The 16,075-nt window shown below is 38.9% G+C and overlaps 1 protein-coding gene across 1 annotated transcript in view; it reads left to right on the top strand.

Moving 5' to 3' along the window:
• Positions 1-13,678, top strand: part of LOC148732089 (MAM and LDL-receptor class A domain-containing protein 2-like) — a 48,975-nt gene extending 35,297 nt beyond the window's left edge. Inside the window, exons 40-61 of the mRNA XM_088756407.1 lie at positions 403-542; positions 851-1,084; positions 1,577-1,839; positions 2,206-2,314; positions 2,839-3,183; positions 3,958-3,996; positions 4,132-4,249; positions 4,416-4,487; positions 4,604-4,675; positions 5,019-5,090; positions 5,360-5,431; positions 5,566-5,637; positions 5,891-5,962; positions 7,252-7,323; positions 7,480-7,551; positions 8,144-9,189; positions 10,242-10,450; positions 10,947-11,118; positions 11,648-11,708; positions 12,182-12,374; positions 12,464-12,643; positions 12,864-13,678. Of these exons, the coding sequence (XP_088612533.1) occupies positions 403-542; positions 851-1,084; positions 1,577-1,839; positions 2,206-2,314; positions 2,839-3,183; positions 3,958-3,996; positions 4,132-4,249; positions 4,416-4,487; positions 4,604-4,675; positions 5,019-5,090; positions 5,360-5,431; positions 5,566-5,637; positions 5,891-5,962; positions 7,252-7,323; positions 7,480-7,551; positions 8,144-9,189; positions 10,242-10,450; positions 10,947-11,118; positions 11,648-11,708; positions 12,182-12,374; positions 12,464-12,643; positions 12,864-12,986 (3,808 nt within the window). The 3' untranslated portion in view covers positions 12,987-13,678. The remainder of the gene's footprint in view (positions 1-402; positions 543-850; positions 1,085-1,576; positions 1,840-2,205; positions 2,315-2,838; positions 3,184-3,957; positions 3,997-4,131; positions 4,250-4,415; positions 4,488-4,603; positions 4,676-5,018; positions 5,091-5,359; positions 5,432-5,565; positions 5,638-5,890; positions 5,963-7,251; positions 7,324-7,479; positions 7,552-8,143; positions 9,190-10,241; positions 10,451-10,946; positions 11,119-11,647; positions 11,709-12,181; positions 12,375-12,463; positions 12,644-12,863) is intronic.
• The last annotated feature ends 2,397 nt before the right edge of the window (positions 13,679-16,075 follow it).

Genomic DNA, 16,075 nt, shown 5'->3' with positions numbered 1-16,075 from the left:
GTTTTCATTTCGTGGCCGTCCTCTACAGAACAACAACGGGATACCGCCAATTCTTCAGGAGTCAGAAATGTGGAACACTGAAAGCGAATAAATCAAGTTTCTATTCTAATCTTTAATGCAGTCGGTGCTGCCATTTTCTCAAATTAAACCGAATTCATTTCTTAGCTTCTCTTTTCGTTGACACCATGGCTGAGCCTGCTTAAGACTCCTAATTTTTCGAGAACCAGTTTGTGTAAGAAGGTGTAAAGGAGATGTAACAATTTCCAATGATAATACCTCCTGGAATACACTTACTACTGTAATTCAGTGAGTGGCCACATGCCACCATATGGATGAATGGATGGATGGATGGATAGATGAATTCAGTTTAAATGCCTGATTATCTTTATATTTTATTCATAGCAAAATACCGATGGGCGTAGCAGATGACATGTGGCACCACGTGTGTGTATTGTGGAATATTCGTAAGGGGCTCATGCAGGTGTTCAAAGACGGCGAGAGAAAATATGATTCATTTGAATTCCATTTTAGGCCGATCGAAGGTACCTTTTGTAGAGAAATTAATGACATTTGCTCAATGGCTTCAGCGAAAGTGTCATTTTTTAATTGTCTGGTTGAATTTGCGTTGCATTTTTCCACATTTACTTTCTAACTAGACCATCTTCAACTTATCGTAATAGATAGCTGATTTTAAACGAGAACGCCGAGGTACAATTAACCTCTGCGATCAAAAACTAAGCTGAGGGTTAAATTCGTGAGTTAACGAACTTCCGGATGATTACATAATTTTTTTCACAAAATTTAAGAGTTGTAACAAAATTGCTACAATCTCTTAACCTGTTGCACCCAGGGGGAGGAACCATGACCATTGGTTTCAGAAATTCCAGCGAAAATGCGTCAATTGCTTTGGGTGTATTGAGTGGATTCAATCTATGGGGTCACCCAATGCCAGTCGAGGAGATACTGCGCATGTCATTTGGATGTGACAGCGAAGATGGTGACGTGAAGGCCTGGAAAACAGTCAGAAAAGGGTTGCAGAAAGAAGTGGAAGTAAAATGGTTTCGAACCTGCAGCGATAGAGGAGGCAAGTTCATAGTGACGAGAATTTGATCGCAATCAGTCCTTAATTTATTGCTCTAAAGTTTGGATATGAAAAGATCCTTTTGGCTGGTTAAGGGAGTTTTGAAACTGAGCTGCGAAACCACAAGAAGAAACGAGCGAAAAAAGTTGCAATTTCTCACCTTGCAAATCCAACTCTCGTTTTCCCTGTTACACCATAATTCAAAAAACTTTTGTTATTAATCCATGTCGAGAAAGGCTTTATAATTAGTTCTACAGCTGATTGAGAGAAATTAGTCAAGGGAAGAAATTTGGAACCATGCTCGACTCTGAACCAAGAACCGCTGCATCAATGTCGCAATTTAATCAACTTTCTACTATGATGGCTCTTGAAATTTGATGTTTTGTTGGTTCGCTCAACACGTTGTTAAATGTTCCTTGTTTCTTGGTAATTTATCGATAGAGTTTACGATGATCTTTTGTAAATAAAATGCGTTTAATTTTATTTCTGATCCAGGTGGCCGACTTGTCGTGGACACTAACGTCACCCAGTTTACCCAGTTGGCTGTTCTCATGAGCCCGCTATACAATAGATCACATGACTGGCCTAGTGAGTGCCTGAAGTTTCGTTACATGTTCCGGGGACCTGGGAAGAAGACACTTACAATTTACCAGAAGACAAAAACCTACCGTAAAATTCCAATCTGGATTTCAGGAAGCAACACTGGCAAGAACTGGCTTTACGGAAAAGTTCCTTTGAATTCTCTCTCTGAGTTTCAGGTATGTGTCTCGGGATATTGTGTTAGGAGCATATTCTGCTCGGAAGGGATAAATGTTTGTGCTGACGGTATAAAAAAAAAAATGGTTCCCAGGTTTTAAGCATAGAAAAGTATTAGAAAAACTTAACCAGTTGCCCATTACCCGCAACTTTCCATTGTATTTTACTGCGAATAAAGCTTTCCAACAGATCGATAGTTCTCGAAAAACAGTTCCGTAGCGTGGCGTAAAGTTCTTTGTTTATGCAATTTTCTCCATTTCCATGTCCACTTTTTTTCAGTTTTTCGAGGATGACGAGTTACAGTGATCGACCATAAATATGAGATTTTTTTGTTATATGTTTTTGCTATCGTCTGATACAATAAACAGGTGCTCATAGAAGGAAAAACAGAGACAAGGGAAGACTTGATAGCATTGGCAGGATTGTACATTGAGGAGGGAAACCTTTGCCAACACAAACCCTTGTCAGCTAAACCAGGTACGGTTTTAGTAGAAACATTCCTTAAGTGCACTAAACCGCATTCATATTGTGGGGAAAGCTTTTGGAAAGGGATGAAAATTACACTTTTGACAAATTGACACAAACGGACAAATTACCAAAAGCGCCACTTTCCATCTTTGCCTTATCGACTTTTCGGTGGATAAAAGAGAACTAACGGACGTCAACTTTTACCAAATTGACACAAATTGACAAATTGACAAAGGCATTACCTTCCATCTTTGCCATATCGACTTTTTGAAGGATAAATTACCTCCCTCCAGCGGTTTCTTAGTTTGATTCACGAACCTAGCATCACAGATTGGTTGAATGTAACGTTGGTCCTCCTCTTCGCTTCGCAATCGCACGTTTAAACAAAATATGTTCAATTTTTTCTTAAATGTGGAAGGTGTTTTCAATAACTACCTGATTGGCCACAATATTTACAGACTGTCCTTTTGTAATAAGAAACATACCAGATCCATTTTGTCTCATCAACTAACAGTTCTTTCATCCTGTTTCAGCCTGTAACGAAAACTTGACCAACAAGTCGGGATATTTCTTCTCTCCTTTATATCCGGGACATTCTCTTGATGACATTCTTTGCAGATGGCTCATAACCGTCCCACCCCGTCATATAATTCACTTGAAGTTCCAAGAATTCAGACTCAGGGACCACCCCACATGTGATAAATGTTTTGTGGAGGTTTTTGATGGTAGCGAAAAAACTGGAACCTCGTTGGGCAAATTCTGCGGCTATCTGTTTCCACCAGATTTCTTATCTTCCTCGAATCATTTAACAGTTCTTCTGAGCTGTCAAGAAAATTTGCCTGTGGCCAGATTAAAAGCCTTGTATCATTCTGTTTCAGGTAAATGAAAATCACAAAGTTTATTGCGTTTTTGTTATGATTCCTTTCTTCATTCTGCTGCCTTATTCAGTACTTCAGGTGTCGTCTCCATGTTGGAGATAAGGCTCATTTTCGGGTGGAAGAAGGCCATTAAAAAATCCACTAAGGTGTCAAATACGATTCATTGTTTTTATGTAGATAGTCTGCCCAAATCTAATGAATACCATATATGGTAATAATAATAATAAAAGTCTTTATTAAGCAATCTAAACAACAAACGTGTTTAGTTACAATGATATGAACTCAAGCAAATATAAAACTAATTAACTAACTAAATAACTAATTGAGTAACTAACAAGAGAACAAACATCTATTAACAAAAGTCCTCTTGAAACGTTCAGTTCTGACAAGCGGGATAATATAATTATGGCGCCTCTTACGTAGCGCAACTATTGGTCACTCTGGCGGCAAAAGGTCATCTAAAGCTGTTGTAAAATTGCTGTCGGTGATCTTGGCCTACAACTAGTTATCTTTTAGATAAATATTTTCAATATCATACATTTCTTTGGTTGAAAAATGCGAAATACTGAAGGAAACCAAAACAAGATTTTGAATACAAGTTTATTCTGTTCTGGGTGCATTTAAAAAGACATGTTTTTTTATTATGCGTTCATTTCTCATGAAGGTTACCAGTAGTTCTCCATTCGCAGTATTGACTAACGTCTTTGAGCCCTTTTATTTCTTTTCAGTACTCCTTTATGGGGATATTTAAAAACTCTTCTTTTCTCTTTCCAGCCAAAGAAAATGACGAACCATCCTGTTCACGTCAGCAAAGTAAACAATCTTTGGGTCTCGTGCTCTGATGTTATACTTCTAATTTACTGTTTGCATGTTTTCCTATCATCCCAGATTTGGACGGTAGTTGTCAGCTGCAGTCTGAATAATAGCATTGTTTTCTCTTTTTCTTAGGTTGTCCATCGAGCTGCAAATGTGAAGATTTCGGTGAAGGCAAAGACAACGGGATTCTTGTAACTGGAGCAGACTTGCTCAGTGTTCCATCTGATCTCCCCCCTAATACTCGAGCTGTGTAAGCCATGAAAAACTGGGCGCATTAATAGTTTTGTTTTTTTTTTCAACTTAATCATTGACATATCCACATTGTTTTCCTTTTCTTTTTTAGCTACTCTGTTGGTTTGAGATGATTATAATTTCTATTATATTCTTGCTTACTGCAAGTTAGATATTTCTTTCAGGTTTTTCCAGGAAAATCGGATATCTCAGTTACAAGAACAGGCCTTTGCAAATCTCGACAAGCTAGAATATATGTGAGTAAACTTTATATTTGTTGATTAAAAGAATAAAAAATCTCCACCAAGATTTCTGCTATAGAGTTAAGTAAACTGGCTGGGGAGTTTAACAAATGATCATTTTTTTTTTCTAGAGACATGAGCTTTAATATTCTGCTTCGCCTCATTGAAAACTGCTTTCAAAATGTCTCATCCGTCGAAACTATGTTAGTATGCATCACGACATTTAAAGTTGATGTTTTTTGACGAGTGAGTTGTTTCTTCAGTTAAAATACTGCGCTCCTTGATTGGGAAAACCGCATAATATGGTCTTTTTTGTCTTTACACTAGCATAAACCAAGAAGAAAATAAAGTGGAGATACTATGATCTGCTATCCAAGAGGGTTTTAAAAACTGCTACCCCATTTCAGATACAAATGGTAACATCTGGGCACAGTTGCTTGCCCAGTAGTGACAAAAGCGGTGGTATTTAGCTTTCGGATGGAAGTCGTTTTAAGGCTGTTATCAGTTATATGTAAACTGAATTTAACGCTGTACTTTTTGTTCCAGGCGACTGAACTTCAACTTCTTACAATCTCTTCCCGACGGAGTCTTTCTTGAACTTCCTAATTTACGCGTTCTGTAAGTATTTGTGTACCTTACAAGGCCCATCCTTACCCCAGGTTTGTCACTATGGATCGATTTTAATCATAGGCGGAAAGTCATAGTGGGTGCAGTTGAACGATTTTCCATTGAACTCGATATAGTGCAAACGACTGACGCTTGCATACTTGTTCTTGTTACGTATCCTATTCGCTGAAAAAACTGAGTGTCCTTGAATGGGCCATTAGACCTCATTCCAACTCGTTTTACCCAATTTAAACTCAGTGAATTTGATTGATTTGCTTCAGAGATTTAGGGAAAAACCTTCTTCGTAAAGCAGTAAAAGGAATGTTGGATGGACTTTCTAGTATAGAGGTTTTGTAAGTATTAACTTCTAAACTACCAGTTACCCAATTAAATTTGCAACACTCTATTTCTCATGTGAAGCTCTTAAAATGTCTTCAACGACCTTAAGTGGAGATGGTCTAAATTAAAATTTTAAATTTTCTCTCAGAGGCTTGCGTTCAAACCAGATTGAGAGAATGGAATATGGTGTTTTTGAAAACAAAAGCACCATGACCCATCTGTAAGTATTGTTGTCCTTTATATATTTCAGGTAATGTTTCCCGTGACTTCATTTGAAATAATTGTAGTTGTGACTATTTGTGATGTGTCGAACTTTATGACTCCGAATACCCCATGAAGACCTGAAATGGAATTGTTTTTAGATCAAGATTGGAAATTCGAAATTTTCGTGGGTTTTGTTTCCCTTATTTTTCGATTAGGTTATTTATTATGAGTTTGTATCATTACTTTTTTATTTTGCCATGTGCAATTAGATATCTTCAGGATAACAAGTTGAAAACATTACCAGAAGGCCTGTTTGAAGATCTTTTAAAGCTGAAAGTTTTGTAAGTATTGTTTCTCCTTAGGTTCCTAAATTCTCCCTGTCCAAACTCCAAAGAAAGTCCAAATTTCCATTAATAAAAGTCCCGTAAAAACAACAAAACAGCCACACTAGCTTTTTTTTCCATGGCGTAAGCACTTCTCCTCTGAATCCGGGTATTTTATTTCTAAACCGTCAATCAATTCGCGCGAGTAACATAACTTCCGGTAGTTACTTCCGGTTCGCTTTTTCAAAAGTTTTTTTAGAATGGAAGGAACAGAAAATAATCCTTACCAAGTATGGCAATCCAAAAATTGGTCATCATTAGAGAATAAAACAGTTGTAAATTAAAACGTAAGAATAATTGGTTGCCTACTGGGGCCCGTTTCTCGAAAGTCCATGTACTTACTGCTCTCGAAAAGTTTTTTCGCTGTGTTTACGTTCAACATCGTGATATCATAAGGTTTGAAATTCAAGCAGTGAGATAATCAGAAAAAGAAATAGAATTGATTGTCTTTTCATCTAACATCTACACTACTGTTACCTTGATTCATGGTATACAATACGGCTCTAAACCCACAAAGTTACCGATACTTCCTATATTTCCACGTATAGTAGCTGAAAAGAGTTTTGGGTGGCATCAAATTAAAATCCTTCAGCTGAACGTTGTCTAAATTCCTTTCTCTTGCGTACTTGATTATTTTACATGGATATTGATGGAGGAATTTACAGTCACATCAGGAAGTAAAACGTTAGGTGGCGTAACCATTTGACTCCTGAAGGTGACAACCATCTACTTTGTTCTCACAATCTGAGCCCTGAATGACACATTAAGGTCAGGAGAACAAAGGAAAATTATCACAAACCAAAGAAGCTCTTAATTGTTAGCCAAATTCTCCCTGTCAATCACAAAAGAAAACTTTGGAGAAGAGTACAGAATGTATGGATATTGGTGTTAGGGTATAAATGGTCCAACGATGATAAAACTAGCTGATGACGTTAGGCAATGATCATGGTAGTGGTGTACAAGGAGGGTCAATTGTCATAATAATTTTTGGCACTGTTTGAATAACAAGGTATCAATGGAATTAACATAGCTAGCCGATCAATTTTGTGGTTCTATCTCACCTTGAATACCTGGAAGCTCTACTCATTTCTGTCGTGTACAGTGTACTTCGTTTCTCGAAATGGCCAATTTCGATGTAAATTCAAGTGAGGACTATTTGGATTCTCCACAAAATGTTTGAATCATCAATCTTATGACAGAAGTGATTTTTGACTTAACTGTCATCCGTATTCCGCTTTTTTCCTCAGCGACTTGAGTAGGAACGAGCTAACAACAGTGACAAAGGGAACTTTCAAAGGACTCAAATCACTGGAATATTTGTGAGTAGAGCGTTTGTTGATCGCTATACGTCGATAACAAAAACTTAAGTAAAAAAATTCCTAGGTGGCAAGCATGACAGCTGTCTTAAATCAAATCTTAGATTTAAAAAATAACAGTTTGTCACTTCGTCAATTATTTTTTATCCATTGCTACAGGTATCTACACAATAACAAGCTATCTGATGTACCTTCCGATGCATTTAGTGAACTAGAAAACTTGAAGTATTTGTGAGTATCTATCAATGAACATTCTACGCTTGTTGGCCTTCGAAAGTGTTGTATTTCATGAAGCGCTTTCCAATTTCGCCCAATCAGATTTAGAAGTATCATATTAGGTCGTTTTTGAACTTCCTGATGAAATAAAATTTTGCCCTAAATAATAAAAACAAGTAACCGTATGTTTCGTCGTAAGGTTAAAAATTATCATCACTTGAAAAAACATAAGTGATATTACTCTTTACTTTTACCAGTCTCCCTCGCAGCCGTTTTTAGTCTCGTCACGCAACGCTTCTCCCCACAAACCGTTTGTGGGGAGGAGCGTTGCGTGACGAGACTGAAAACGGCTGCGAGGGAGACTATACTTTTACACGCCCATACAAAACTATACGAACACAAGTCAACCGGCATTAAATAAGGAAAATTATGGCGCATTTCATCGGTTGAGAGGGTGTACGGATTAATCGGAACCAATCAATAAGCAACGAAAAGCAAAACAAGTGCATTCCCTTACAACTTTTGACATTTAGATAAAAACTTCCCCAAGGGAGGAGGGAGGTAAAATTGTCTATCGTGCCTATCATGAGATACTTCTTTTATACAGGAAACTCGACCGATTTATTTTCTGCTGCTACGCCATAAAGTCAATCGAAGGAGTCGACTGCGATTCTCCAATCAACGAGTTTTCGAGCTGCGACGACCTCATGAAAAACGAAACTGTTCAGGTCTGCATCTGGATTCTGGGAATACTTGCACTCCTTGGCAACGTCCTCGTCATAATATGGCGTGCCGTTGATAAAGAAGAAAGCAGGGTTCAGTCTTGTCTGCTGACCAATCTGGCCGTAGCTGATCTGTTTATGGGCGTGTATCTATTAACGATCGCCATCATGGACTCAAGATGGCGAGGGGAATACTTTAAGCATGACATTAAATGGAGATCTAGCATCGGCTGTCAAGTCATTGGAGCTCTTTCGATGCTCTCTAGTGAAGTTTCTGTCCTGATTCTCACCATCATCACCATCGACCGACTTATCTGTATCGTCTTCCCATTCAAGTTCAAGCGCCTTACTTACAAAGCGGCCGTTTTCGCCTGCATGGGTGTATGGATGTTTGGCATAGTCATATCTGTGATTCCTATCACCGGAATAAATTACTTTTACGATGAAAGTAGGGATTTCGGTTTCTACAGTCGCTCTTCCGTCTGCCTTCCGCTTCAGCTTTCTGAGGGCACACCGGCTGGCTGGGAATACTCCGCGTCATTCTTTGTGGGCTTGAACTTCATTTCTTTCGCCTTTATCCTCGTGGCGTATATCTCAATATTTTGGACGGTAAAGCGTGCTGCACGTGCAGCGCGATCGACGAATTTCGAAAAGGAATCCGAGATGGCTAAGAGGCTTGCCTTCATCGTGATGACAGACTTCTGCTGCTGGATGCCCATCATAACAATCAGTGTTTTATCGCTAACTGGGAATTTTGAGGATCCAAACAAAATCGCCTACGTGTGGATTGCCGTGTTTGTTCTTCCTATCAACTCCTCCATAAATCCAATCCTGTACACTTTTTCCACCCAACGAGCAAAGCAAAGCTTAACCAAAAAGGGAACACATATCACTGGTATTGTAATGAAGACATTGAACGAGCGAATGCCAGGTGAGTAATGACAATTATCGGTGAACTGAGTGCACTTAATTGGAGGGGATGGGCCAATGACGAATAAAGGAATAAGGAAAGCACCTTTTGTTCCTTATTTTTCTACTGGGACTTTTGGCCCCTGTTATTTTTGCATCCTCCCCCCCCCCCCCTCCTCACCCTCTTCACCCAGAGCCTGACACAGTTGTTATCATCTTTGGAGTCCCTCTCGGGACCAGAAGCATGTAGAACGGGAGCACCGAGGAAACCGTCCATAATGATTTCGTGGGTGGCTAGATGCCTTGGGACCTCAACTTCGGCAGAATTTTTAATTTAAAATTGAACATCCTTGCATTCCACAAAAAGACGTAAATGGTTCGCCGTTCTCAGACCACATAAATTTTGGCGATGTCATGTTGTTTTTAGCAGAGTATGGCCAATCATGGTTTGCTTGATGTCCCTGCCAGGGTCTTGTTGGGCAGTAACCCACAAAAAGGTGAATCTCCAGATGCGGATCCAGGGGGAGGGTCCGGGGGGCCCGGACCCCCCCTATCAGACCTGACGCTTACAACTTTGAGACTGAAATTCTTACATCGACAGGATCGTATATCATTTTTTAACTAACTGATTTTTTTAATTAATGAATCCAAGCAAACAGTAAGCTGCCAAAGAATTATAACGTGCAACCGCGACTGGTGGGAGGGGGTGCAGGGTGTGGGGAGAAGTAATTTGCCTCAAAGGAGCTCAACAGTCCTTTCTGAACCAAAGTTTGCCCCCCCCCCCCCAATCGAAAATTCCTGGATCCGCCCCTGATCTCCCCTTTAAAGAACCTTTCAAAAGGGCACTTTGAAGAGAACTACTTCCAAGGAGTACGTTCGATATCTTATGGAAAAGTACAAGTCAAGCAACGCATATTTTCTAAAACTGAAGATAATCTCGAATGCAATCAAATTCGAGATATGAAAAACTTGTCTTAAACGAGGAATACTTCTTCAGTGTTGTGTGCGAGTAAGTCCTTGTATTTCTGTCGCAGACTAACGTGTAGTTGCATGATTTATTTTTATTCATCTAAGGTCGGAGGCAGACAGTGGATTTGATGAAACCATCCCATGATGCCACCCTTATCGCTGATATCATCGCTTTCCCACTTCCCTTGCCTTCCCCAGGACAGCATGAACGAGACAATAGTGAACACAATAGTGAACACATGATGCACTCTAAACTGAAGCTGATTGAAGAAGTGAATATTCTAAACGACGACACCGCTGGAAAACCTGCCATTGTAAGTGTGTGAAACAATGTTTACCAAAAGACAAAATCCTGATATCCTGGGGGAAAGATTTATAGAGCTATGCAAGTACATATGACATGCTACCTAGCATGCGATCACTCTCAATGTTGCTCATCGGTCAGAGTATATTACCAGTCTGTGGAAGGTTGAGGATTTTATCTCGGTTAGGATCTCAGACTTGGCTTTTATCCGTGTTAGCCACTGACTATCTCAACGATTTAGCTGGGGAATTAGTGGTCAAAGCATGCATTGGACTGAAGACAAACTGGAGAAGCTAAGTTCGAGCCCTGCCCAAGTCACTGCATCGTGTTCTTGGCCAGGACATTTAACGATCATGAGCAATTGATTTACACTTAGGAGTATAAATTATTACCAGCGAACCATGAGACTCACTCGACTTAAAGACTTGTTGGATGGGAGGGGAGGGAAGGGAGGGCCATTAGGCTGGTATGGGTTTAACCTTCGCAATGAATCTTTGCTGTTACAGGGTTATGCTGTAGCTTGGTCTGAGGGACGAGACATTTCAAGCATGGTGTTATTGAAATACTTTGCCACAGAATGCAAAGAAGACTGGATTCGAGAAGTTGATGTGGCAAAGAGCCTGTGTAGTGAGAGAAAAGAATTTCCTTTTCTTCTCAATTATCGTTGGCACTCCACAGGCAAGTGAATAAAAGCTCCTTGTGTTTTGTCCTCTGAACGGAATCATATACTACTGGTATGATTTGCTGTTAAACGAAAAGTTAACGAGTATCGAAATTGCCGAGGAATTAGAAACACTTTCCTACTGTTTTTAAGTGTTTTAATATCCTGCTGTGCAGATATGATTGATTGCTGCTAAATATTCTTACATGAATATAAGGCAGAAGCGCTTTGACCCCGGGTCACCCTGAGGGATTTTGAAAATTACTTGATAGGAAAAAAAAATAATTCCCACGTGATCCAGAATAGATGCACTCAAAGTGAGTTCAAATTTTTTAAGTAGCTAATTTTATTTTCTTGCCGCTGTTGTCAACAAAATTTTTCAGCTAACAAAGTATTTGAGCCTTTCAATGAAACCTTTTTGTAAATATGCAGGCCTGGGTTCTTGAATGAGTTTGTCAAGTCATCTAGTATTTTCATTGAGTCATTTTGCTTTCTTCTAATGAATTCCTTCTTTGCTCAAGTATTGTTTCTATTTTTCCCTTGCAGCCTGTGACCACGATATTGATCACGGGAAAGTGAAGATTCGCGAGTTACAATCGAACAGTCTGTAAGTAACAGCTCTCATGTTAAAAGACAATTAAAAATTATCATAGAAATTCATCACAGGAACATTTGAGCGAGGCCAAAACATCAAGAAGCTCGAACAAAATTAAACTTAAATGGTTTGACGTGTCAGACGCGTTAACGAAGCCATGATTGGCTTTAGTTTTGTATCTGATTGGTCGAGAAGGCGACGCGAGCTTCTAAGACTATCACAGGGCAAAGTAAGCCAAGCCTGATGCAGAAGCAGTCTAAATTTTGAGCCCTGAAAAAGACATTCGAAACATGAAATGACCTGACCTGATCTAATAAATTGATTAGCCTTTCGCGGCCATTACAAGTCTCTTCCTGTTCAAAAAACAACTATTGTGTTTACTTTCCCACCATACTCGTAGGACAGTGAAAGAAGGAACACAAAGTAGTCGTAACTGGGCTTGTTGTATGTGATGATTTCCAAAATATATGCCCCTTTTGTTTCAGATTGATTTGCTACAATTTTGTGTCGAGTTCAACATTGCAAGATTTTCTTAGCGACGAGGGAACTGTCCCTAATTTTGATGCGGTTTGTGCTATAGCTTGTGACGTCATCAGCGCTATAGAACGATTACAGGAACTTGGGATGGTGCATAACAACGTCACAACAAGCAACATTTTGATTGCTCAATCCTTAAGGGTAAATAAACTTTCCATCTTTTTGCGAAATCGTATTAGATGCTAATTAGAATCACTCGGTCAAAAGTACATATTATCGATTATTTTCAGCTTCCTCCCGTGAGAGCGGTCTTGGGAGGATTGTCTCGAGTGTCCAAGAAGAGTAAGCCTAGTTCGTTTTCAAACTGGGGAGCTTATAGGCAGATTTGTCATGGCAACGATATTGAGCAGTTTGGAAAGTTGATAGCCACTCTATTAGGACACTGTCATGGGTCCAGTGAATACGCCCAGGTAGGGTTATTACTAGTGACAGATTGATAACCAGCCGCTGATCAGGAAATGAGCCCACAATCCTCCCGGTAATGTCTGGTATTGGATGGCAAGACATGGCCTGATTCAAAGCTATTAAATAGGCACGAAGAAAATGACCATTATATCGATAATGTTTTCTGTTTCTTCAAAACGAAAGAGGTAGCTTTTCTCTCCTTACTAAATTTGACTTTTTTTTCAGCTGCATGAAATCATGAACCTGTGTTTTGAGGAAACAGCCGAAAACAGACCTAAGGCGTCTAACATCCGCGAGTTGCTGGAGGAGATTCAGCATCGAGTTGAAGTCCGGGAGACATATTTATAAATGGAAAAAAGCTTGGCACAGTATTATTTTACTGAATGCAACTCTTATCTCTAGATGGACAATTTTTTAAGTATTTCATTGTAAACTGTATTTACTGACTCTACTGTGTGTTCATTAGATCAAAGCTGATTTGAATAAGCTATCCATCTAATATGGAGTCCTTCCTTGCCATGCACTCTAATATATAGATTTAGCCAAGCCTAAAAGCGGAGCTCCCAAGTTCGTAATATTAATGATAACATAAAAGATGGGCATTTGCAAAAACTCTCCTGAGTCACCCCTCCCTTACGTACGCTCGGTCAGTCACGTGACAACCAAAAGGTTGATCATATTCCATGGGTATGGGGCTCTACACCACGCGCGCTTCGCGCGCGTGGGAGCCCCGGTTTGCGCGATTCTGAAAATAAGCTTGCTATTCCGACTTGCCACGCACTAACTATTATAAACTATAGTGGTGCAGTCCTCTGGAACAGCCTACCCTCAGCTGCTATGCAAGCAACATCTCTGGCTAATTTCCGACGATTGTTAATTAATTCCGACACGGCATTCATGTAAAACAGGCTTTAATTTATAATTTACCTTCTGTAATAGTTAGTAATATTTTAAATTAGACTAACATACATAGTTTATACATAGTATAAATAGTTCTTCGCAATAAGTTGTAGCTTTCATATTAAACTGTTAATGCCTGATATGTTTAACCGTATTTACATAAAGATGATGATGATAATGATGATGGTGACGAGGGAACCATTCATTATTTTTATTGCATGGCGGGGGGGGGGAAGAAGTTTGAGGACTATTGAAAATCGGCTGCCAATGATAGGGGATCACTCGAATATTGCAAAGCCTTATGGGGGAATCGGATCAGGTAAATTTTATCGTAGCATAATCAAATCCTCCGAAATCCCCTCCTCACCCCTTTTCCTCCCCTCACTCTCCCCTCCCCTCCCATCTCCTCCCCTCCCCCTCAGTTGACAGTCCGTCATTTGCACAAATGAAAAGCTAGGAAAATTTTTCGAGTGATGGTGTGAAGTTGTTTTTGTTGAAACTACGATCGATATGTTTCTATTTTTCTGTTATATTTATTCGAAGTCTGGAAGGAAATGAAGCCAAATTAGAGATTTCCGTTCCCTGTAGGCTTCGAATTAAATCTATCTAGAAAAATCTATCTTTGAGTTTCGTGGTATTTTTTAATTGTTCAAGAAAATTGAAATTAGCAAGTTATTCTTTGGAACACAAAATGGAAATTACGCTTTAAGCTATTAAGTGTAACTGAAAAATTTCCCCTGAAAACATGTTTGATCTGTGCTGAGTTCAGTCGACAAATTCGATACGTCTTTTGAATTATCACCGTTTGAAAATATTAAACTGACATTTGTTCTGTATGTAGTTATTCTACTCTACTAGGCTTATGATTATTATTATTTTTTTTTTAGGATTTGAGCCAATTCACTATGCGAAAACCAATGTGTGAAACAAAAAACATTTGTTCCTTTCCTGGTCATCGAATACTCTCGATCCATGGATCTTATTAAAATATTATAAACTTTGGGTTTCCTTCATCCGTGAGCCGTTGTAGGGAAAAGAGGGCCGGCTTTCAACGACAACATCCGCTTTGCAGAAACAGATGTCTTGCTATCCTCTAAATATAGCAACAAAAAAAGTTGTAAAAATTTGCGACATACAGCTTATACAACATCACCAATCACGTAGCTCCATTTTCTGCCTTTAAAAGCACACACAACCCACAATTCCTCTATTCGCTCCGACGAAGGGCTAACCCTCGAAACGTCAGCTTTTATAACCGTAACGGTGGCCAATTTATCATTTCAACTTTGTTGATATATTCAAATTATACAACATCATATACCTTCTTGCTAAAACATAAACTCACTCGATCTGGAAGGATTGATGTCATTTCCGCGTAAGACCTGAGAAATTTGCAAAGTATTAAAACGCACGTGCAAAGCCGTCGTTTTGCTGATTAAAAGTTTTAAACAATTTTTCATTTTTTACTTCGTTGTTGCCTTTGCTTATTTTAAAGGCCCACAATTAAAATCTAAACATCCTATTACAATTCTTTTTCCGATATAATACTGACTTGGCGCACCATACGTTCTCAAGCCTTGTCGTAAAATCAGCCGCTATCTGCCCTACAAGGTTTAGCGTTAATCGAATAAGCAGTTAAGTATCTTTTTTTTCTACTCCTTACTGTATTTTAAGCGGGTGCTTTTTGCTTTTAAGCACAGAATAATCATGATCATATTGACAAAAGCACCCCCTCCCCCAAAATTTAGTTATATTTAATCTTTTCTTGGTTGATTTTTAAACATTGTGATGATTCTTTGATTTGAAACTTTAATGCACTTTCAAATATAATTTGCACGATTTAAACACACTCCATTCAGAAACAGATTTTACATTTTGCCTGATCCTTTCGAAATTGGGTAAATGCCACAATAAACCACAATACGATATAGTATAAAAATTTGACATTTCAACCGTCAGTAACGAATTTTTGCAGATGAGAAGCAGAATAGGATGCTTGCGTTTTAATCCCTTTTCCACAATTTGTTTCAGGCGTCAATATACCAATTAATTGAATCCCTCTAGCGATCACTGTGTTTTCAGTTTTCCGCTGTGGGAGCTTGTTCTAGGCGATGAGGACGTGAAATCTGTACCCTTTTTTCACTAGCATGTGAATACAAAAGTTTTTGCCATCTAGCACAGATGCGATGGCAATAAAGTTGTAAGTCTCTAAATTTTATTTGCAGATCCACTCAGTTTATACAAACAGAAGCATATTCAGTCAAAGTTGTTTTGCTTCCTTTTATTTCTTTCTTCTTTCTCTCTCTTTTAACTCGACAAAATTTGATTTTTCCTCCTGGTTGAGTTCTTCGATGTGGGGTATAAGCTCAAGGCAAAAATACGGCAAACGCACAGGTTCGGTTTTGACACCCGATTGTCAACTGCCGGATATGGACCTCAAGGTGTATCTCAGTCTACGGAAATATTTCACCGAATTTGTCATGATTTATTTTGTAACGTAAGTGATTTTGTTGAGTTGTTTATTACTGTTTAAGATC

The sequence above is a fragment of the Stylophora pistillata genome, chromosome 4, assembly GCF_964205215.1.
Source record: "Stylophora pistillata chromosome 4, jaStyPist1.2, whole genome shotgun sequence".
Taxonomy (NCBI): domain Eukaryota; kingdom Metazoa; phylum Cnidaria; class Anthozoa; order Scleractinia; family Pocilloporidae; genus Stylophora; species Stylophora pistillata.
This window is presented reverse-complemented; position numbering and strand designations above follow the sequence as displayed.